The 22622-nt window shown below is 36.5% G+C and overlaps 1 protein-coding gene across 1 annotated transcript; it reads left to right on the forward strand.

The window, feature by feature from the left end:
* The first annotated feature begins 1256 nt into the window (after nucleotides 1-1256).
* LOC108714181 (vitellogenin-A2) lies at nucleotides 1257-22478 on the forward strand. The gene is made up of 35 exons (XM_018258149.2): nucleotides 1257-1343; nucleotides 1583-1603; nucleotides 1692-1843; nucleotides 2328-2579; nucleotides 2743-2904; nucleotides 2991-3139; nucleotides 3756-3906; nucleotides 5579-5736; nucleotides 6172-6337; nucleotides 7453-7578; nucleotides 8202-8420; nucleotides 8686-8909; nucleotides 9242-9339; nucleotides 9458-9582; nucleotides 10345-10446; nucleotides 10538-10657; nucleotides 11384-11573; nucleotides 11656-11749; nucleotides 11929-12114; nucleotides 13834-13981; nucleotides 14883-15099; nucleotides 15192-15364; nucleotides 15450-16049; nucleotides 16236-16286; nucleotides 18119-18205; nucleotides 18283-18492; nucleotides 18578-18720; nucleotides 18854-18992; nucleotides 19185-19320; nucleotides 19398-19584; nucleotides 19676-19770; nucleotides 19867-19964; nucleotides 20784-20943; nucleotides 21086-21241; nucleotides 22197-22478. Exons 1-35 carry the CDS (start codon nucleotides 1304-1306, stop codon nucleotides 22310-22312), a joined length of 5451 nt encoding a protein of 1816 aa, XP_018113638.1. The 5' UTR covers nucleotides 1257-1303; the 3' UTR covers nucleotides 22313-22478.
* The last annotated feature ends 144 nt before the right edge of the window (nucleotides 22479-22622 follow it).

Consider the following 22622-nt stretch of genomic DNA (forward strand, 5'->3'; position numbering starts at 1 on the left):
ACTTACTATACAGGTATAAGATCTGTTATCTGGAAACTAGTTATCCAGAAATATCCAAAATATGGGACGACCATCTCTCATAGATTAAATTTTAAACAACTAATTAAATTTTTAAAAAAATATCTTCTTTTTCTTTGTAATAATAAAACAGTACCTTGTATTTGATCACAGATAAAATATAATCCATCCTTATCGGAAGCTTAACCGGCCTATTGGGTTTATTTAATGTTTACATGATTTTCTAGTAGACTTAAAGGAGAAGGAAAGGCATCGTACACTTGGGGTGCACCCTCAAGTGATTGTAACCCCAGGCTGGTGCAGTTTTCTGCTGATAGGAGCACCGGCCCAGGGTTTCAGGTAAGTCAGTACAATCACTTGGGGGTGACTAACATTTGGCACTGGCCCGGGGTTATACCAGTGAGCACTGCTATTTAAGACAGCTATTTAGTTAAACTGAGTGTACAACGCCGTTCCTTTTCCTTTGGTGTGGAGATTCAGATTACAGAAAGACCCCTTATCCAGAAAGCCCCAAGTCCCAAACATTCTGGATAACAGTTCCCATACCTGTCTATCATAAATGTCAGCAAACATCAGAAGCACATTCTCTTCCATGCAGTGATAGTACTGAGTGCCACACTGAGCACTGTCATTTATCTGAACCCTTTGTTTGCAATGCATATAACATGTGGGAAGAAAGGATTCTGACTGCAGTGGAATGAATCATAAATTACTCTCATTATTGCTATATACAATTATACAAGGAATGATAAATTAGCCCCTAAATATTGGGTGCACCATATCTTGGGTATTCTATCTAGTACCACCAGAGGGATATCAATGCAAAAGGGTATCAAAACAGATTTATAACTTAATAAAAAGTTATTTATTGTGTGCTCTTTGATTTAAAAGTTACACGCAGTCACTTTGACTTGATCTGCTTACCAAGTTTGGCAAGGGTCACAATGACCTCAACAAGGTTGATTTAAATTGCAACCTGGCCAAATTGATTAGAAAATAAACTACAAAATAAAGCCAAAAAAAGTACAACTATAATATTGTCAGTAATGTTCATATTTGCATAAGTCTAAACATATATATTGCTAGCACATACCTGTCCATACAATAAAAATAATTTACAAATAATAATGGTGATTTTTTACCTGCATGTAACCTTAATGTGGTGATGTAACTATTTGCATAACCTGATAACAATTTCTGAATAAAGCATCCAAAAAGTCACGTGTTACAAATTTTCCTGTAATAAATATGGCAAGTTGTGCATGGTTCAGTATTCGCCATCACCATGAGGGGAATCATCCTAGCACTTTTGCTTGCAATAGCAGGTAAGTAGAAGGAGAAGTACAGTCTAATAAGTTAGTGTTGTGTTTAATAGCAGATAACTTTTAAATTCAGAATGGCTTTCTAGACATTTTTTAGTAACTGCCACCAAGAAAATCATTAGATTAGATATCAAAGTTTTGACTGACATTACTGACATTATTTATTTTATAACCTTTGGTTAAAAAATCAACAGAAACTCTTCTTATAACTCTTCTTCTTTGCTTCTTGTGTTTTTTTCCAGGCTCTGAAAGAACTCAAATAGGTAGGTTTTGTGCTAAGATCACCAATACAAGTTTCATAATAGAAATATAACATGACACTGACTGTTCTTGTGCATCTGTTTATTTTAGAGCCTGTGTTCAGTGAAAGCAAGACATCTGTCTATAACTATGAAGCTGTTATCTTAAATGGATTTCCTGAAAGTGGTTTGTCTCGGGCTGGTATTAAAATTAACTGCAAGGTTGAGATCAGCGCCTATGCCCAGAGGTCCTACTTTCTAAAGGTAAGTACCACTTGCGTTTGCTTCTGTTTTTAAAATAAAGCCATGTTCAGAATTGAAGATATTCCAGAATAACTCAGAAAATGTTAAAACAGTAACACCTTAATTTTATATAGTTACAGAGTTCAACATAGCTTTGATACTCTGAGATGAGAATAAATGCAGGAATACAAAAAAAATAAAAAAAAGTGAGATTAATTAAGGACATATCAGTATAATCCTAAAATGTACCCATATTAAATTTCCAAGTTCTGTTTTATGAACAATGTTCATACAAATGAAACCATGATATGCTAAGGGATTAGTTTACAGTGAGTCAGGGTGGACAATTATTTATATATCCATGAGTCAACATTTTGATGATTTTTTCTTATTGCTTCATTGCTTTTTAATGTTTCTTGTGCTGGCAAAGTAAAGTTATCTGTCTTTCAAAAAATATATATTTATTGTGGTTTAGACACATGGCTTTTTTCTTCTTCTGCTTTAGATTCAGTCTCCAGAATTAAAGGAGTACAATGGTGTCTGGCCAAAAGACCCATTTACTCGATCCTCAAAACTGACTCAAGCTCTTGCAGAACAGCTCACCAAACCAGCAAGGTTTCAATACAGTAATGGCCGTGTTGGAGACATTTTTGTTTCTGATGATGTTTCGGATACTGTTTTAAATATCTATAGAGGAATTTTGAATCTGCTTCAGGTCACCATAAAGAAATCTCAGAATGTGTATGACCTTCAAGAGGTTAGTGTAAATTCTAAAAATTATTATATAGGTGTAATGCCCAAATTGCGCAAACACATATATAATGATGCACATATTATGCATATTACACAATTGTCATTAATTAAAAAAACACTTTGATCTACTCAGTTCTTACAGTTTTCTCATTGAACTCTATCTATAGCCTAGCATTGGTGGCATCTGTCACACGAGATATGTGCTTCAAGAAGACAGCAGAGGAGACCGGATCAGCATTATCAAGGCTACAGACTTTAATAACTGTCATGAAAAAGTATTCAAAGGCATTGGTTTTGAGTTAACTGAAAGCTGTGAGTCCTGTAAACAGGTATGCTGTATATATTGTTTATCAGATTGGGTTTGTAAGTCCACCCAGATCTAAAATTGGACTACAGTGATTCATTTCTTCTACAGTTCCACAGAAACATACGTGGTACAGCAACTTACACATATAAACTGAAGGGCAGAGATCAGGGTAGTGTTATCATGGAAGTCACAGCTCGACAGGTCCTCCAATTCACTCCATTTGCTGAACGTAATGGGGCTGCTACAATGGAATCAAGGTGGGTGGTGCAACAGATATTTAACCCTATCAAATGGTTGAAGGATGTACTTATAGAACTATTATTCTTGTTTTTCTACTACAAAAAAATGTATGTAATACTTATGTACTTACTTACTTACTACTATGTAGTAGATATGGCTTATCAGACAAAAGATTTAAATACATAATCCATTTATAAACCTAAATAGTAAAAAGTCTGTAAAAAAAAAAAGAGTATGGGTTCCCGGCTTTACTGAAGTGGGCTATAGTTTTAGAGAAGTTATTAAATCAAAGTCTACCACATCAGGTTACAGGGACCAGGCAGAGAAAAAGTAGAAATAGTAAGTCACATGTCCAAACCCCATGCCTTCAGAAAGCCTATAACCATTAGATAGACAGTGAAACAGATAGCTAAACAACAGCTGGGGAATGCAGTCTGTCTGGCAATCTTTGTCATAATGTAGCTAACTACTGTTAAACATTGCTATGAGTTTAGAATGAAGAATATCTAGAATTTTCAAACTTGTAACTCTAGTTTTACTTTGAGAATTGTGGAAATTATTTTAAGTATGGTACTGAAGATTTATGTGCATCAGAATATGTAAAGTTCCCTTTTGTTACTTCTCATCAATCAGACAAATACTTGTATGGACCGGAAGTAAAAGTGGCCCTATACATCCTCCTCAGATTCAGCTTAAGAACCGTGGAAACCTTCACTATCAATTTGCATCAGAACTGCACCAAATGCCATTCCATTTAATGAAGACGAAGAGCCCAGAAGCTCAGGTATTCTTGGTTTAGTCACTGTTAGTTACAGATACAATACATTGCACTGGTTTCAAACAATTATTTCGCTATTATTTCTCATAATACCGCTCATATATGACACACCAGCTTTTGAAAAGAAGTAAAACTTACACAAAAAATAGGCAATATATACAGAACACTGTATAAAATATAAATATATTCAATGTGCTGCAACATTTTTGCAATGCATGTTTCAGTGCCTGTTCTGGTGTCTGGCATGGCCAGCACAATAAGGATTAATCTCTGTATTTGTCTGTTAGCTTGGTATTTCAATATGAAATATGTATTAAAATGTGTAGCTATGAGGGACCAAATCTACAGGACATCCCTCTCTGTATTTCCTCTAGGACATGTAACTGGACATGTCTGGTCTGTCTAGGTGACTTAGTATACCCATTAACATAGTTACATAGTTACATAGTTAAATTGGGTTGAAAAAAGACAAAGTCCATCAAGTTCAACCCCTCCAAATGAAACCCAGCATCCATACACATACCCCTCCCTACTTTTAATTAAATTCTATATACCCATACCTATATTAACTATAGAGTTTAGTATCACAATAGCCTTTGATATTATGTCTGTCCAAAAAACCATCCAAGCCATTATTAAAGGCATTAACTGAATCAGCCATCACAACATCACCCGGCAGTGCATTCCACAACCTCACTGTCCTGACTGTGAAGAACCCTCTACGTTGCTTCAAATGAAAGTTCTTTTCTTCTAGTCTAAAGGGGTGGCCTCTGGTACGGTGATCCACTTTATGGGTAAAAAAGTCTCCTGCTATTTGTCTATAATGTCCTCTAATGTACTTGTAAAGTGTAATCATGTCCCCTCGCAAGCGCCTTTTTTCCAGAGAAAACAACCCCAACCTTGACAGTCTACCCTCATAATTTAAGTCTTTCACACCTCTAACCAATTTAGTTGCACAGCTCCAATATTTCAACAGCATCCTATCTTATCCCATTGGGCTTAATCTCCAACACACACTGGTGGGCAATGTCTTCATTTAGTATTCTCTTAGTAAGTCTTTGAATATATTGCTTTCTTCTTCTTTCTTACCACTTCTCAAATCCATCTAAGCTACAAAACCAATTCACAATCCTAACATCATCACTTAAATTTGCTGTCACCATAACATGTCCTCTAATTCCTTCCAAAATAAAGCAATTCAAAATGATTACTCTGTATTATACAGTACATTTACCAAAACCTCTAACCTCTGGCAGGCAAACCCCAGTCTTTTCACACCAATCTTTAACTAGAGGTGATGTAGAAGTACAGAACATCTCTGGAAACTTCACACAGAAGATGAATTTCTATACAACAGATTCATGCTTTCATCTACAAAACTGTCAAGCAAACACATTTGGCACATTATGGCAAATATTTCCATATTTCCCTTCTCTGTCTGCTGTCCCTAGTTCCCAGTTTTTTTGATTGTAGGCTCTATTGAGCAGAGCTCTCTTTACCTCTTGTATCAGTTGTAATCTTTAAAAATATTTTTAAAAGAACTGCAAAATATGTTAGTACTTTATAAATATGTGTATTATTAATACTACTGCTACTACCAATAACAATAATAACTTTCAGTTTTTCTTAGATTCATATAATTATTGCTCTTATATCTTTATTTCTCTCCTTTTGTCAGGCAGTGGAAGTCTTGCAGCATCTGATGAAGGACACACAGCAGCAAATACGTGAAGATACCCCAGTCAAGTTCCTCCAGCTGATACAGCTTCTGCGTTCATCAGACTTTGAAGATCTTCAGGCACTTTGGAAACAGTTTGCACAAAGAACTCAATACAGGTTGCAATTCAAATCTGCCTTTCTGTTTTTGTAGAAACTATATGTGTCTATGCCACATATTATAACTAATTATTATTTAGGGGAGTAACCACTTTCTCATTGGTAGTGTTACTGTGTATGGACTGAGGGATCATCCCATACATGCTATGTAGCCTACAGCACATATTAATAAGCTAGGTGACCTTAACTGACCAGTTCAATGTGCTCAGGAGCTTATTTTGCCTGTGGATTTGCTCTTGTTGCCTTGTAAGAATGTATTATCTGTTCTCACTGATGTTTGAATTTAAACAAATCAGGATGGAATGAATGAGTGTGTACTTATAACATACAATAACCATGTAACAGAAAATACAAGTAGGTTGAATGCTGCTTATGAATGGAATATAATGGCCATTAAAGAGAACAGTCACTCTAACCAATCCATGATTTTTGCAGGCGCTGGTTACTTGATGCCATCCCTATGGCAGGTACAGTAGATTGTCTGAAATTTGTCAAACAACTTATTCACAACGAGGAACTGAATCCTTATGAAGCCGCAGTCACTATAACCCTTGCATTGCGTTCTGCTAGGCCAAGCCAGCGAGCCTTCCAGATCTCCACAGTAAGTCTAACTACAATTTACTGTGTTGTGCTAACATAAATGGACTTATTATACACAACATTGCTATTTATACAAATAAGATGTAGCTATAGTTATCCCACTGCTTTTTCTGCCTAATGCCAGTCTAAGCATATGCTGACAAATTTGTTAAAGGTGGAAAATAATACATATTGCCTTGTAAAGAAAAAGTAAATCTAAAAAAGCATACAATATCTTCAATATATGTATATTGCCTGTAACTGTTTTACAGTCTTATTGGAAGAGGTAGATATACAGTAATAGCTCATTAAAACATGATATAGTTTATATATCAACTATAGTCAAAATAAAGAAGTGCCTCAAATAATACATTTTGAGATTAAGATGAAATATGTCTACTTGTAAGAGGTTCCTGCATTTTAATGATACCCCCCATTATTTAAATATTCTTCCCAGGGAATTATCAATCCTACTATTCAGAAGCAGAGCTTACCTTTAGCCACTCAGTACTGTATTTTTCACATCTGCTTTATCTTCATGTTTAGACAGCATATCATTTCTCCATAACTGCTAAGAGTCTGTGCAGTAAAATCATGATCTGTTGGTCCCTTCATGGTAACACTCTATACTGACTCCCAGAAGCCTAGAGAAAAACCTAGTGACTAAATAGAAAATTATTTATTTATTGCAAGCTATATACTCTGTATGAAACAATTATGCTTCTTGCCAACTAGCAGCAGCAATAATGTACAACTAATGAACACAATAATGGCAGAAACAAGATGGTGCAAAGTATTATCTGGCTTCTGCCATGTTTGTAGAATGAGATCCAGCAAGGTAGAGTTAAATATAATTGAGATCCCTGAGCTGACACAGGGGCCAAAAAAGAAATAAGTCAGTCTAGTAATTTAAACACTGGGACATTCCTTCTCATGAAATTATTGGTGGGAGCATTTCACAGTGGAATACAAATCTTATATGGCCCACTAATAAAACAACACTGTTCCTAAGTGCGTGTTGATTTTTTTTAGACAGTGGTAGGTGTGCAGATCTAGATAATTTACATCAAATTAAATGTTAGACTACAACTAAAGAGACATCTTTGCAATTTTTTTCGCTTGTTTCCTTATTTGTAGGATTTTGTGCAAGATTCAAAAGTGCAGAAATATTCCACAGTGCACAAAGCTGCTATCCTTGCCTACGGAACAATGGTGAAAAAGTACTGTGATCAGTTATCAAGCTGCCCTGAGCAGGCGCTAGAGGTAAGAGTCTTCAACACCCAGACACAATGGGGGTCATTTATCAACACTGGGCAAATTTGCCCATGGGCAGTAACCCATGGCAACCAATCAGATTGCTGCATTCATTGTTCTACTTGCAGCTGGCTTTAAAAATCTTATCGCTGATTGGTTGCTATAGGTAACTGCCCATGGGCAAATATGCCCAGTGTTGATAAATGAGCCCCAATGAGTTGAATGATTTAAAAAAATATGAAGCAATATTGAGTCATTCTAAACAATTCTGCTGTATGTTCAAACTTTCAATCATTTTAGAAACCTACGTTTTGGATAGCTTTCTGCAAAGATGTTTGCTTTTAAACAGGTGACCAGTAAATGCTACCTGCTGATTGGTTACTGCTCCTGGGCAAACTTACTGCCTTTTATTACACAACTCCCATATAGTTTAGAGCCAACAAACAGATTCAAATAAAGTCCATAATATTGCTTTGCCCCACCTGTTAATTTGCATGTTGTAATGTATGAATGTCCACCTATTAGCTATCCTGTAGCCAACTGTAAACAATCTAAATATCTTGTAGTCATATATATATTCTCCTTGGTTTTTTTTGACTGTCCCCATATAAATTCTATGGATTATGTTCCAGCCTCTTCATGATTTAGCTGCTGAAGCTGCTGACAAGGGCCATGCAGAAATAATTGCTCTGGCTCTGAAGGCTCTAGGGAATGCTGGACAGAGGGAAAGTATTAAGCGGATTCAGAAATTCCTGCCCGGATTTTCCTCCAGTGCCTATCAACTTCCTGTCAGAATTCAGACTGATGCTGTGATGGCCCTGAGGAACATAGCCAAGCAAGACCCACAAAAAGTAAGATGCATTCACGATTCTATGCACATACAGCTGGTTTCTTCTTAGTTCACATAGCAATCACAAAACAATGAATTCAGACTTATCTGTCTGCTATTAGATGCACCCAGTGCTCGGTGAACATGTCTGAACAGTTTATTCACGTTTTGATCCCACACTGTTGGGTATTACTAACACACATGAGTTGGGACCATTTTTATATACATATTGGGCATGTTAAAAGTTTATTGCAAGTGAATTAAGAAATATTTTTCCTTACTTTCAGGTTCAAGAAATCCTACTCCAGATTTTCATGGACCGCGATGTTCGCACTGAAGTTCGTATGATGGCATGTTTGGCTTTGTTTGAGACTAAGCCTCATCTGGCAACAGTGACCACCATTGCAAATGTGGCAGCAAGAGAGAGCAAAACCAACCTTCAGCTTGCAAGCTTCACCTACTCCCAACTGAAGGCACTGGCAAAAAGCAGTGTACCTCACCTGGAACCACTGTAAGTACAAACCAAGAGAGCAATGAATTTGTATATATATATATATATATATATATATATATATGTGTGTGAATTGATATTGTAAACAACGAGTATGTCAGAAGAACTAATCTTTTAATAACTAAAATATCTTAATAACTAATTATATGTGTCTTGTGCTGAACTATATTGAAACTATTATCTAACTAACTATTGATCTAATATCTGGACAAACACCAGTGTATCTTAAATTGTTGGCCCGATGCAAAAGCCCCATCTGAATAATTAAATTTATAGAAGCAACGTATAGAAATATACATTTTTTTAGTCATGGGAATATTTCTCATCTTTAGGGCGGCGGCATGCAGTGTTGCTCTTAAGATTTTAAACCCAAGCCTTGACAACCTGGGATACAGATACAGCAAAGTAATGCGGGTAGATACTTTCAAATGTAAGTAAATGCAAACTGTTTAATCATTTGAAATATGTTATATTATTAAATTGTTCCTGAAATGAAAATAATCTTGGCACAAAGACAAAAGACAATATTGTATTTGTCGATCCCACAGACAATCTAATGGCTGGTGGTGCTGCTAAAGTGTACGTTATGAACAGTGCCAACACAATGTTCCCAGTTTTCATTCTCGCTAAATTCCGAGAGTATCTGGCTGGAGTGGAGAGTGATATCCTAGAGGTAATTATAGAACATGAATTCACCACAAGCAGCTCTCATTTTAGACATAGGTGGCACAGTTTACTACACAGGATTGCTAAAAAAACTATTTATTCTCAATTAGGAATAAACCCTGAAACTGGGCCTTTGCACAAGAACTGGGTTTGAGAGACAGGTTTACCCTTTGCATAGTAATATGTTAACATTTCTACATTTTAAAAACACTAAGGAGGTTATTTATCAAGTTCCAAAATTATCTCAGTATTTCTAATATCCAACTTCGAGCAACTCCGAATGGACCTTATTTATGAAGAAAAAAACCCAAATTGTTCTGAGTTTTCCACGTTTTTTACACCAAATCCCTGAAACCATCAGATATCGGTACAGACATCAGCGCAGACACTGGGACCTTCCCCATTGACTTAAACAGGACCTCGAGAGCTTTTAGATGTCGGGGTTTCAGATTCGTCGTTTTAAGACCATCGGAGTTTAATTGATCGAATAATTTGTCGTTTTTTTTTTTTGCTCCAAAAACTACGAATTATTGAGGTTCACATATTCGGAGCTTGATAAATAACCCCCTAAGTAAAATATAAACAATTTGCTTTCGATTGCCTGTGCCAATTCAAGAGATCAGGAAAATTGTGGCAGAAACTAGCTATAAGGATAACATCAAATTATCACATAGAATAATCTTATATTTTGAGAGTGCTCAATAAACTTTATATGACATTCAAGATTTGTTATTTGGCAAACATAATTTTACAATTTTTTTTAATACAGATTGGTATAAGGGGAGAAGGAATAGAAGAAATTCTTAGAAAACAAAACATTCAATTTGCTGATTTCCCCATGCGCAAGAAAATCTCTCAGATTTTGAAAACTGTAAGTATTTGCATTTTCCCTTCTTTTGTTGTGTCTTGCATATTTCTCAATTGTTAGGACTGGTTACTTATTTTCTTATCTATCCTTCCAGCTGCTGGGATTTAAGGGGCTGCCTTCCCAGATGCCTCTGATATCTGGCTATGTCAAAGTTCTAGGCCAAGAAATTGCCTTCACTGAAGTCAATAAAGAAGTCATTCAAAATATTATTCGGGTAGGTAATGCTGATATTGTTAGCTCGTTAATACATATACCTGCTTTCTCTTATACTTCTGAATAGCTGGAAATTATACACCAGAGATTTACACCTATGCTTATGTAAAAAAGTGCATACTACAGAATTGCAGTGGATTATATGCCAAAACATTACTCCACAATAGAAACTGGCAGTCCACTGAAGTAATTAAAGTCTACTATCTGTGGCCACGTCAGAGCTTCAACAGTTTTGCACTACAAAAGGTGCTTTTCAAAGTGTTGCATTTCTTCACCCTGCCACCTTAAATATAGCCCCAACTTACTTATTTTCTGGCCTTGTACTTCCTCACAGCCCTTATATGATATATACAGGTATGGGACCTGTTATCTTGAATGTTTGAGACCTGGGGTTTCTGGATAGTGGATATTTCCATAATTTCCATCTTCTTATCTTAAGTCTACTAGAAAATCAATAAAACATTAAATAAACCCGATAAACTGGTTTTGCTTCCAATTAATTATATCTTAGTTGGGATCAAGTACAAGCTACTGTTTTATTATTACAGAGGAAAAAGAATATCAATTTTAAAAATCTGGATTATTTAATTGTAACGGAGTCTATGGGAGAAAGCCTTTCCTTAATTTGGAGCTTTGCTGGATAACGGTTTCTGAGTAACATATCCCATACCTGTACTTTGATTCTAGGCATATGATTGTGAGCATAGTTTTTTTTTCTACACAACAGGCACTGAATGAGCCAGCAGAGAGACACACTATGATTAGAAATATTCTGAACAAGTTTCTCGGTGGCGTTGCTGGACATTATTCTCAAGCCCTTATGACTGGGGAGTATCGATACCTCATTCCAACTACTGTAGGTTTGCCAGCTGAGTTCAGTTTATACCATTCTGCCATCGTCAATGCAGCTGTCAACAGTAAGTCTTCACCTGTACTTAGGAGTTCTCTTTCAGGATTTCCCTTGCTGTGCTTGCATTTCTCTTTATTTATCTATTATAGGCGACATCAAAGTTAAACCCAGTCCATCTAAAGATTTTAGTGTAGCCCAGCTTATGGAATCCCAAATCCAACTCAATGCAGATGTGAACCCAAGGTAGGAATTATGTAATTTTATAGACTGCAATTATGTCCTGTAAAATTATTACACTTACAGTTAACTACAGACGAATGTATTCAAAAAATGTCATTGTTTCCTAGTGAATAGAAATAGGCAATAATATGTTATCATTCTTTCTTTGTTATTGACTTGTTCTTTCTGAATTCATTTTACAGCTTTATGTTTTACAAAGTGGGAACAATGGGAATAAACAGTCGCCTAATCCAGGCAGGGTTTGAATTCCATGGCAAAGTGCATGCACGTCTACCAGCAAAATTCACTGCCTATCTGGATATGAAAGACAGAAACTTTAAAATAGAAACACCTCCATGTCAACAAGAAAACCACCTGGTAGAATTAAGGTATTTTACTAGATTTTGATTTGTTGGTAATACAAGAACTATCAATGTATGGGTAAAATATTGCATGAAATGTAAACGTATACCCTCTCCCAGTAAAATACTGTTAGTTCATGTAGGGTTACAACATGCTTGTAGGTCATGTCTGTTTTCATTCTAACCTCATACAGAGGCAGGGCAATAAAAAGTAAAAAGATATGCTACAATTATTTCAATAACTTTAAACAAATCAGTCAGGTAAATTTACTATGAGCAGGAGTGCAAGTGCTGAAGCGAAGTTGCAACCCTTCTTACTCTTAATACTTGCACCCCTGGTCATGGGCTCTGTCCTGGCAGGTTCATGGGAATCTTGTACATGGCTCCCTAAAACCTTGTGCAACCTGAAAAGCGCATTTCGGTCCCATCTCCAACCAGCATTGCCAAGTATAGGAAGTCCTGCATATGGAGAGAGATTCTGATATTTTCCATCCTGATGTTGGGCAGAAAAGTACAAAATACCATAGCACTGTTTTTTGCACTTTTTCACCTTGCCTTTGTGTCTGTAAAGTTTGGCCGGTTAGTCATAAGGGGCAGATTTATCAAGGGTCGAATTTCGAAATTAAAAAACATCAAAATTCGACCATCGAATAGGCCAAATTCGATAGTCTAACTTTTCTTTTTGAATTTTTTTGGCCGTTTTTGGTCGAAGTAAAATCGTTTGACTGTTCGGTGAAATCGTTCTAATTGAACGATTCAACCGATTTAATCGATCAATCGAACGATTTTCAAAAAAAAAACTTCGACTTTTTAAAACATAGCCAAATTTTGGCTCTAGGTTCTAGGAGGTTCCCATAGGCTAACATTTCGTCAGGAAGTGGCGAAGTGTCAAAGTTTTTTAAAGAGACAGTACTTCGATTTTCGAATGGTCGAACATTCGAAATATTTTCTATTTGAATGATTGAATCTAAGTCGAATTTGGCTAATTCGATGGTCGAAGTACCCAAAAAATACTTTGAAATTCATGTGCACTTCGACCCTTAGTAAATCTACCCCATAAGTGTCCAACACCAAAAAGGAGAGAAGGTAGAAGGCACACTTCTCCTAAAGTAAAAAACACTGTTTACTGTAACAGTAAAAAACAGGTGGCTGCTGTTTAATGGACGCCCAACGCAATTTGGGAACATCCCTTAATCATAGGCTGAGTGTCCAACAGGCAGTTTTATCAATATTCAAAATAATTTATCAAACAAATAATTCTCAAAAATCAGAATGAAACAGTATGACTACTAATTGCTGCAGAGTTTCTGTAGAAGTCATTAGGAAATATATCTGAAGCATTGAAACAAGTCGATAATCAATTTTTTTCCAGTTTGTTAAAACAGTCAAGATTTTACAGTCTCGTTGCAAATGAATAGAACAATGCCGTATTTGTTTGCAATCAACTTTTTTTTGTGATTAAGCATGGTTTTTTTGTGATTAAGCATTTAAGTATTCTAATGGTTGTGGGAATAAGTCAATTGACTTTAATTGTGTTTAGTAAACCTACCTCAATTCCCATATATAAAAAAGACACAGCACTTGCCCATGTGCAGTAACCAATAACATACTTGCTATTAAACAGGAGACCAGTAAATGCTTATTGGTTGTGCTTAGTAATAAGGCCTATAAACTTTGCACCTTTTATTAACTAACTCCTTAAGAGTCCCTATTCAATTAAGATTCAATTGTGCATTTTTTCTTTAGAGCACAGACATTTGCTGTCACGAGAAATATAGAGGATCTAGATGCAGCCAGAAAAAACCTTGTGTTGCCTAGAAACAGTGAACAGAATATTCTGAAGAAACAGTTTCAGTCAACTGGAAGATCTTCTGCAGAAGGAGCAAGCATGATGGTAAGCAACCTTCAAAGCACTGTGTTATTAGTACAGGGAAGTATAATAACTACAAGAACTGAGCAAAAATCTTGCATTTCTTTTAGACAGCAGTCTTTGATCTAGGATAGAAATTTTGCTTGAAGCATCAGCGGGACCATGGAAAAGTACTACTTTACCATCATTTCACAAACTTTTTCTAATTATTTTATAGATAAATAAGATACAATTCTGGATGGAAGTTTGGTCAGGCTTGGTTTAATAAAAAGATGAGATAAATTTGAGTTTTAGTAAATAACCCCCTTAGTGTTACACTACCATATGAACCATCACGTTGCAAGAAAACACCTAAGGGGTAATTTACAATTCGACGGATGAGCAAGGAAGGGAAGTCCTGCCATTATTACTACTAGAGATAGGGCAGGGCATGGGGCCCATTGTGGTCTGTTTCTTCTGCCACTTCCTAACTTGCATGTCTGAATGACACACAAGTTAGGGGACAGGTGGGAGGTTGGAGGGAGGACACCTATGTCAGTACCCATGGGTATACAGGTACCCATTTTCTGCACTTTGCACACTGCCTTGGAGGTCGTAAATTACCCCTATAGTGTTGTGTTTAAGTGAATAACCCAACCATTTCCCAAGCTGTTTGTTTAATTGAAATATGCTGCAAACACAAAAGCATGATGCCATGGAACTGTTTGTGAACAATGTTGGGTCACCTGCAATTATTTCATAAACTTAATCATGGCAGGGGCATGAGGTGGAAGAGAAAACTGTTATAGAGTGTATGTACAACAGGATAACCCTTTTAATATGTTTTTCTTTCTTCACATCTCACTTTTTCAGTTTAAAAAATGACAATAGTTTACTGTATATAATTTTTACTTGCAATTTCTTCACACTTTCTTATTTACTCCAGGAGGACTCTTCAGAAATGGGACCCAGGAAGTATTCTACAGAACCTGGACATCCCCAATTTGCACCTAATATCAACTCATACGATGCCTGCACTAAACTCTCTAAAGCTGGAGTTCATTTCTGTATCCAGTGCAAAACCCACAATGCTGCATCTCATAGAAATACATTCCTTTACCACATTATTGGGGAACATGAATTCAAACTCACAATGAAGCCAGGTATACAACCCCAGCTCTGTACTGGATTACTTTTAAATAAAAATGTCTACTGGCACATTGTATGATATTGTTTGTGTAATTTTTTTTTCCAGCCCACACTGAAGGAGCAATTGAAAAACTACAGCTGGAAATAGCAGCTGGGCCTAAAGCAGCTTCAAAATTAATGGGTTTGATAGAAGTTGAGGAAACAGAAGGGGAAAAGATGGGTGACTCTGCAGTTCAAAAACGGTTGAAATTGATCCTTGGAATAGATGATAGTGTTATGGCAAGTAGCTGCACAAGCATTTACATTTTAGTATTATTTGTCAAATATATAAATTATTCTTATACTAACTCCATTTTTTCTTCAGAACACAAATGAAACTGCAGTGCTACGCTCAAAAAAAAGTAAAAAAGAACGTAAAGAACATAAGAGACCACATGATGCAGAAGTTGTAGAAGCTAAAAGACAACAATCATCATCATCTAGCTCCTCTTCACCTTCTTCATCATCTTCTTCATCATCATCTTCCTCATCATCTTCTTCATCCTCATCATCCTCCTCTTCATCTTCCTCATCTTCTTATAGGGATAGACCTAACAGAAGAAGGCAAAAATCCGGACAGCAAGGGGAGTCCAGCAGCAGTAGCAGTCAGAAGCAGGACAAACATAAGCCACAAGAGAATAGAAAACATGGTCAAAAGGCACAGAGTAGCAGCAGTAGCAGCAGTAGTAGCAGTAGCAGCAGTAGTAGCAGTAGTAGCAGTAGCAGCAGCAGAAGTAGTAGCAGCAGTAGCAGTGAAAGCAGCCCCTCCAGGAGCCACAATAAACAGCATGAAAATGAACAAAGAAAGAAACAGCCCAAGCAGAACCAACAGAACCAACAGAACAAGAATAAATATGGCAGCAGTAGCAGCAGTAGTGGTAGTAGTAGTAGCAGCAGCAGCAGTGAAATGTGGACCAAGAAAAAGGTACTGTTAAAAGACTTTACTAAACTTCTAGACAATTCTACTTCTAGAATTAACATACAGGACATATGTTAAATAAAATAAAATATTTATTCATTATTAAGATACTATTAGATTATGTCATATGTGTAGGAAATATGCAGTAGCACCATTATAAATTTTTGTTTATGTATTTTTCTGTACCCACAGCATCATCGACACTTCTATGACCTCCATTTCAGAAGAGCAGCCAGAACGAAAGTGAGTTTTTAAGCTGAAGGTTTTACTTATTCAGTTAAGTTTAAAGCATCAAGAGATCAGTTACTAGTTCTCTACCAGCCCCAAAACACCCAATATTTCTGCAACACAAAAACCCAAAAAATAGCAAGTGTTTTGTACATGTGCTCAACTAGAAGGAACTAATATTTGGCATTGGTTCATTAAATCCAAGTAGTCCAAGAACATTCTGGCTAGTCGCACATATAAATATGAATTCCAAAAGTAGACATTGGGGTTCATTGACAAACTTCTGCAGAATCCTTTATTGCCTTTCCTAGACCAATACCTCTTCTTACTGTTTTTACTAGAAACAAATGTCCCAGAATGGCCTTGTCGCATACAAAATTTGGAAACAAAACTTCAGAATAAAAATCCACACCTGTACAGGCATACCAAACAAAACGAACGATCGAAGGATTATTCGTTCGATCGAACGATTAAATCCTTCGAACGATTCGAAGGATTTTAATACAACGATCGAAGGAATATCCTTCGATCAAAAAAACGCAGGCAAGCCTATGGGGACCTTCCCCATAGGCTAACATTGACTTCGGTAGCTTTTAGCAGCCGAAGTAGGGGGTCGAAGTTTTTCTTAAAGAGACAGTACTTCGATTATCGAATGGTCGAATAGTCGAACGATTTTTAGTTCGAATCGTTCGATTCGAAGTCGAAGTAGTAGTCGAAGGTCAAAGTAGCCCATTCGATGGTCGAAGTAGCCAAAAAAACACTTCGAAATTCGAAGTTTTTTTAATTCGAATCCTTCACTCGAGCTTTGTAAATGTGCCCCTTAATGTTAAGCTTGTCAGAGCTTACTTATCAAGGGCTAGACCAAGTGCAACTGGCAGAAATACCTTAAATTCCATATACTAACCACTTGTACCTAGCCCTAGCACAGTTAATATTCATATATTAAGCCATACAGGTCATAGATCTTCAATCAATCTTCTGTTACTTACACCACATTTTTTTGTGGAAAAAGCTTTTTAAGTCCAAAAAACGCTGGTGTCTTTTCCTTTTTTTCAGAGTGATAGCCTGTAAAAGTCCTCAAATTTATTTTTGTTCAACCAGGTTCCCCCATACATTTTCTAACATATGGAACATTAACTATAGGTGGGCTCATAACAACTCTATTTTATGTATTAAGGTTCCCTGGACTTGTGTAATGTAATGTATTTGCTGCAACATATACGTCCATTCAACTATAAATTTCCGGCCTATGCAAATTAACCTGAGCACAAGACCTTTAGTGAATTTGCGCTAGCCAGAAATGAACCTTACAGAAGCATATGGTTAATATACCTTACTCCAGGATATTAGAGATATAGGGGTATATTTATCAAAGAGTGAAGTTAATAGTGAAGTTCCGCCACTGGAGTGAAATTCCGCCACTCTCCATTCATTTCTATGGGATTTTTATAGGCGTATTTATCAAAGGGTGAACTTTCACTTTCACCCATTGATAAATACGCCTTTCATCCCATCCCATCCCATCCCATAGAAATGAATTGAGAGCTGCGGAATTTCACTCTAGTGGCGGAACTTCACTCTTTGATAAATTTACCCCCTAGGCTCTACTTTCATCAAAGTTAGTGCATCATAGTTTCCTATCTCAAAGCTTACATTGCCATATAAGCTCTTTGAACAATAATGGGCTGCTGTGACCTACTTTATCACCAGCTTAATATCTACCAGTTCTACTGTGTTTTACCTGACACCACTTTAAAGAAATGACAGAAAATGAAATAAATATTTTGTTGTATACAACATGCAATACTCTGATGGATTCATAAAAATACATTTGGTTCATTTTCCAGGACAAAAAACAAAGAGGATCACAATGGTCATCTTCTTCTGAAAGCTCTTCTTCAAGCAGTGAGAGTGCAAACACAAACAGGCGAAAAGTAAGTTATTAATCCCTGGGATGTGCATTATTATTCTGTGGAACTCTAGTAACGAAAATATTATTTATGTTTTTTAGACAAACTTCTTGGGTGACAAAGAGTCCCCAGTATTTGTTGCTACTTTTAGAGCTGTACTAAATGATAACACCAAGCAAGGATACCAGATGGTTGTCTATCAAGATCAACATTCTTCTAAGCAGCAAATTCAGGCTTATGTCATGGACATCTCCAAATCTAGATGGGCAACATGTCTTAATGCTGTTGTAAATAACCAATATGAAGCTCAGGTAAAGTTTACATTCTGCTGAAGTAATTGCTGTAGACATCAGGTTTTTGCACTGTAGTTTCACTAATATTTAATTTTTTATACAGGCAAGTCTTAAATGGGGTCAAAACTGCCAAGATTACAAGATCAATTTCAAAGCTCAAACGGGTAATTTTGGAAATCAACCAGCACTTAAAGTAACTGCTAACTGGCCTAAAATTCCATCAAAATTGAAGTCAACAGGCAAATAGTAAGTTCAAAAGCTGCTTTTCATTTCAGCAGGTCTTTATGTCCTTGCAGTTTCATTGTAGTAACAGTATTTGTCCCATGCTGCCAAAATGCCTTCTCTTTCTTTCTGACTGATTTGATATTTTTTCCTTCAGTGTTGCTGAATATGTCCCTGGAGCAATGTATATGATGGGATTCCAAGGCGAATACAAAAGGAACTCTCAACGTCAAGTGAAACTTGTCTTTGCTCTTTCTTCTCCCAGAACATGTGACGTTGTAATCCAAACACCCAGGGTAATAACATAATATTTGCTATCAAATCATGTATGAATCTGAATCTCTTAACTCTATGTGTATAATTCCCTTGCATACAAAACTTTTTTGACAAAACAAATTGTTTTCTTCTTTACTCATACATGATAGAATTGTTAATAATAAAATGTACTTTTATTTCTTTTTTAAGAATGTTCATTGTCTGAATTTTAGGTTACAGTGTACTATAGGGCCTTGAGGCTCCCTGTGCCAATTCCTGTCGGACATCATACAAAAGAAAATGTATTACAGACCCCAACATGGAATATATTTGCTGAGGCTCCTCAAATAATCATGGACTCTCTACAAGGTTAGCCAAGTCATGTTTCTGAAGGTTATGAATTAATATAGCGCAATATTTCATGCATCTTATGCCTTCCTTTCAAGGTGAATGCAAGGTTGCTCAAGATCAAATCACAACCTTCAATGGTGTAGATTTGGTTTCTGCTTTGCCTGAAAACTGCTACCATGTCCTGGCCCAAGACTGCAGCCCTGAGATGAAATTTATGGTTTTGATGAGAAACTCAAAAGAGTCTCCTAATCACAAGGCTATTAATGTCAAGCTTGGAACATAGTAAGTGGGAAAATAGAAGAATCTTTACTGTAATTATCAATCAACACATTGCACTAGTAATTGTATGTTTTTTCTTACTTCACTGACACAGTGATATAGATATGCACTACTCATCAGAAATGCTTAAGATGAAGATCAATGGCATAGAACTATCAGAAGAACGCCTTCCATACAAATCATTTGAAGGTAGGAGCATTCAAACCTTCATTCAGCCTGAAGTAAGAAAACAAAAATTGTATGGGCACTTTTTCAAAATCAGATTATAAACCTTATCTCTTTCAGACCCTACTGTTGAGCTAAAGAAGAAAGGGAATGGCGTGTCATTATCTGCTCCAGAATATGGGATTAATTCACTTGATTATGATGGACTGACATTCAAGGTGTGTGTGGTTTAACAATAATTTAAGAGACATTAGGACTCATTTATGAAGTGCACCATGCCCCCCATCAATAAATGTAGGACACAAACCTGACACACAAGCTAGGAAATGCCTGTGTGTGACATGTGGCATCCATAAAGTGTGACCACGGTTCTGCACCTTGCATTGAATTTAGCACAAGGCATGAAGTGCAGCCTGCAAAGTAATCCCCAAATGCAAGAGGCCTGTTACTAAGCAATAAAATGTGTGATTTTGCTTCCATTAGAGCTTAGAGCAGGACATTTCAAAACTATGTTGTGTGCAATGCAACCTGAATGTTCCTCTACACCAGGGATCCCCAACCTTTTGAACCCGTGAGCAACATTCAGAAGTAAAAGGAGTTGGGGAGCAACATTAACATTAAAAATATTATTGGGGTGCCAAATAAGTGCTGTGATTGGCCATTTTGCAGCCCCTATGTGGATTGTCAACCTACATTGAGGCTCTTTTTGGCATTACACCTGGATTTTATGCAACCAGAACTTGCCTCCAAGTCAGGAATTTAAAAATAAGCTCCTGCTCTGAGGCCACCGAGAGCAACATCCAAGGGGGTGGAGAGCAACATGTTGCTCACGAGCTACTGGTTGGGGATCACTGCTCTACACCATGATAATATACAATCTTCAACTTCACTCTTTCATCTATATGTTCACAGTTTATTTGTTCTGTTGAAGTAAAAAAAAAAAACAGCAAATATTTGAATTAGCACTTAGTATGTATCTAAACGGACAATCAGCTTTTGACCATAATGAGTATTTGAGGATGTCCTTTTTTTTACAGTTGAAAGCAGCGATATGGATGAAAGGCAAGACTTGTGGAATCTGTGGACACAATGATGATGAAAATGAAAAGGAACTTCAGATGCCAGATGGTTCTGTGGCCAAAGGTCCAATGAGCTTTATTCATTCATGGATTCTTCCTGCAGAGTCCTGCTCTGAAGGTAATGGTTGAAATATTTATGTAAGTAATATTCAAGCTTAAGCCTATAGTTTGTATGGTCAGGATGTCCGTATGTACCCAAGACCCAGTTTACTTTTCAGCATTTGCTACAATTTTGTCCCAATAACAACTTTTTAATGCAGGTTGCAACCTTAAGCGTTCTCTTGTGCAACTGGAGAAAGAGATTGATGGAGCAATGGCCAAGTGCTATTCTGTTCAGCCTGTTTTACGTTGTGCCAAAGGTTGTTCTCCACTTAAGACTGAAAAAGTGTCTACTGGTTTCCACTGCCTCCCCACTGGTGAGTGTGTAACAATGTAGTTAAAAGCTTTTATTACACACAATGAAGATTGGATGCAGCAGCTGACTTAAGTAAATACTTAAATCAAATTATCTTCATTTTACTAATTTTATTAATTTGTGGGAAATTCAGAGAAAATTATTTCAATTTTTATAAAAAATATAACACTCTTTTAATCATATATGTATTTGCAGTGAAACCTCAATTTTACCTGATTTTAGGTTTTCCCACAATTTTTACTGTTTTTTGTGATAAAAATGTATAATGCCTTTTAATGGGTTGTTTCCCTTATTTTACACCACCACTTTGTCCTGATGAGCCGAAAGATGGCTGTTATCCTCTGTGTAATGTGAATGTTATTATTAGTGAAATTAAGAGGTTTAAAATACTAACCAGATTGCCATTGTTCTATCAAGTCCAATTAATCTGCTGTACCTCATACAGTCACTTATTGCTTTAGGCTGTGCAACGGACTGTCAGGAAGGCCTTGTACATGATCAGGGTACATTTCACTACAGGTTGTACTTGTATAACTTTGTATGGGACAAATAAGGAATCATTCAAATGTAAAAATAAGTTGGAGAGCAACATAAGCATGCAAGATGTTCCTGAGGGTACCAAACATGGGCTGTGACTTACTAATGGTAGCTCCTATATGTACTGGCAGACGCTGTTTAGCAGTAGACATGGTTTTTATGCAACTAAAACTTGCCTTCAAGCCAGGAATTGAAAAATAGGCACCTACTTTGATGCCACTGGGAGCAAAATCCAAAGGGTTAGTGAGCCACATGTTGCTCACAAGTCACTGGTTGGGGGCCACTGGGTTATAGTATAGGACACAAGAACTTTATCATAAATCCCATTATATGCAATGAGAATGATATGCTTATGACATACATTTATAATTAGTATAATTCATTAATTAACCTTTTTATTGGTTGGGTTTGTTTTACAGATGCATCTCTAGATCTTCCTACAAGTCAAACAAGACTGGAAAAATCTGAAGATTTCTCTGAAAGTGTTGACGCCCACACAGCCTGCTCATGTGAAACATCCCAGTGTGCAGCATAGATAGCTCCGATTTCACATGTTATGTGTTACTTTCATTATTCTTAATGAATTCTATTAAAGAATAACCTGTAAATGAACAGTACCAGCAGTGTGAATCTGCAATTCATTAATTAGTTGGCATATTCTAATGTATGTTAATTCTAATAAAAGTGTGCATTTGAAATCATTGGAATGATTGCTCAAGCATTTTGTCTGTTTTTATATGCAGCTATTATACATTAGTTTTAAAAGCATTAACAAGAACATGAAACTGTTTTGAGTACAGTTACATTTCCACTGTTTACACACTACAGAACACCTGATTCAGATT

This window comes from Xenopus laevis, chromosome 4L, assembly GCF_017654675.1.
Source record: "Xenopus laevis strain J_2021 chromosome 4L, Xenopus_laevis_v10.1, whole genome shotgun sequence".
Taxonomy (NCBI): Eukaryota; Metazoa; Chordata; class Amphibia; order Anura; family Pipidae; genus Xenopus; species Xenopus laevis.

Bases quoted from the DNA above. Each gene is read 5' to 3' on its own strand.
- LOC108714181 (XM_018258149.2), top strand. From the start codon at position 1,304: ATGAGGGGAATCATCCTAGCACTTTTGCTTGCAATAGCAG. The intron at 1,344-1,582 runs GTAAGTAGAAGG...GTTTTTTTCCAG, and splicing joins ACTTTTGCTTGCAATAGCAG to GCTCTGAAAGAACTCAAATA. The intron at 8,910-9,241 runs GTAAGTACAAAC...TCTCATCTTTAG, and splicing joins GTACCTCACCTGGAACCACT to GGCGGCGGCATGCAGTGTTG.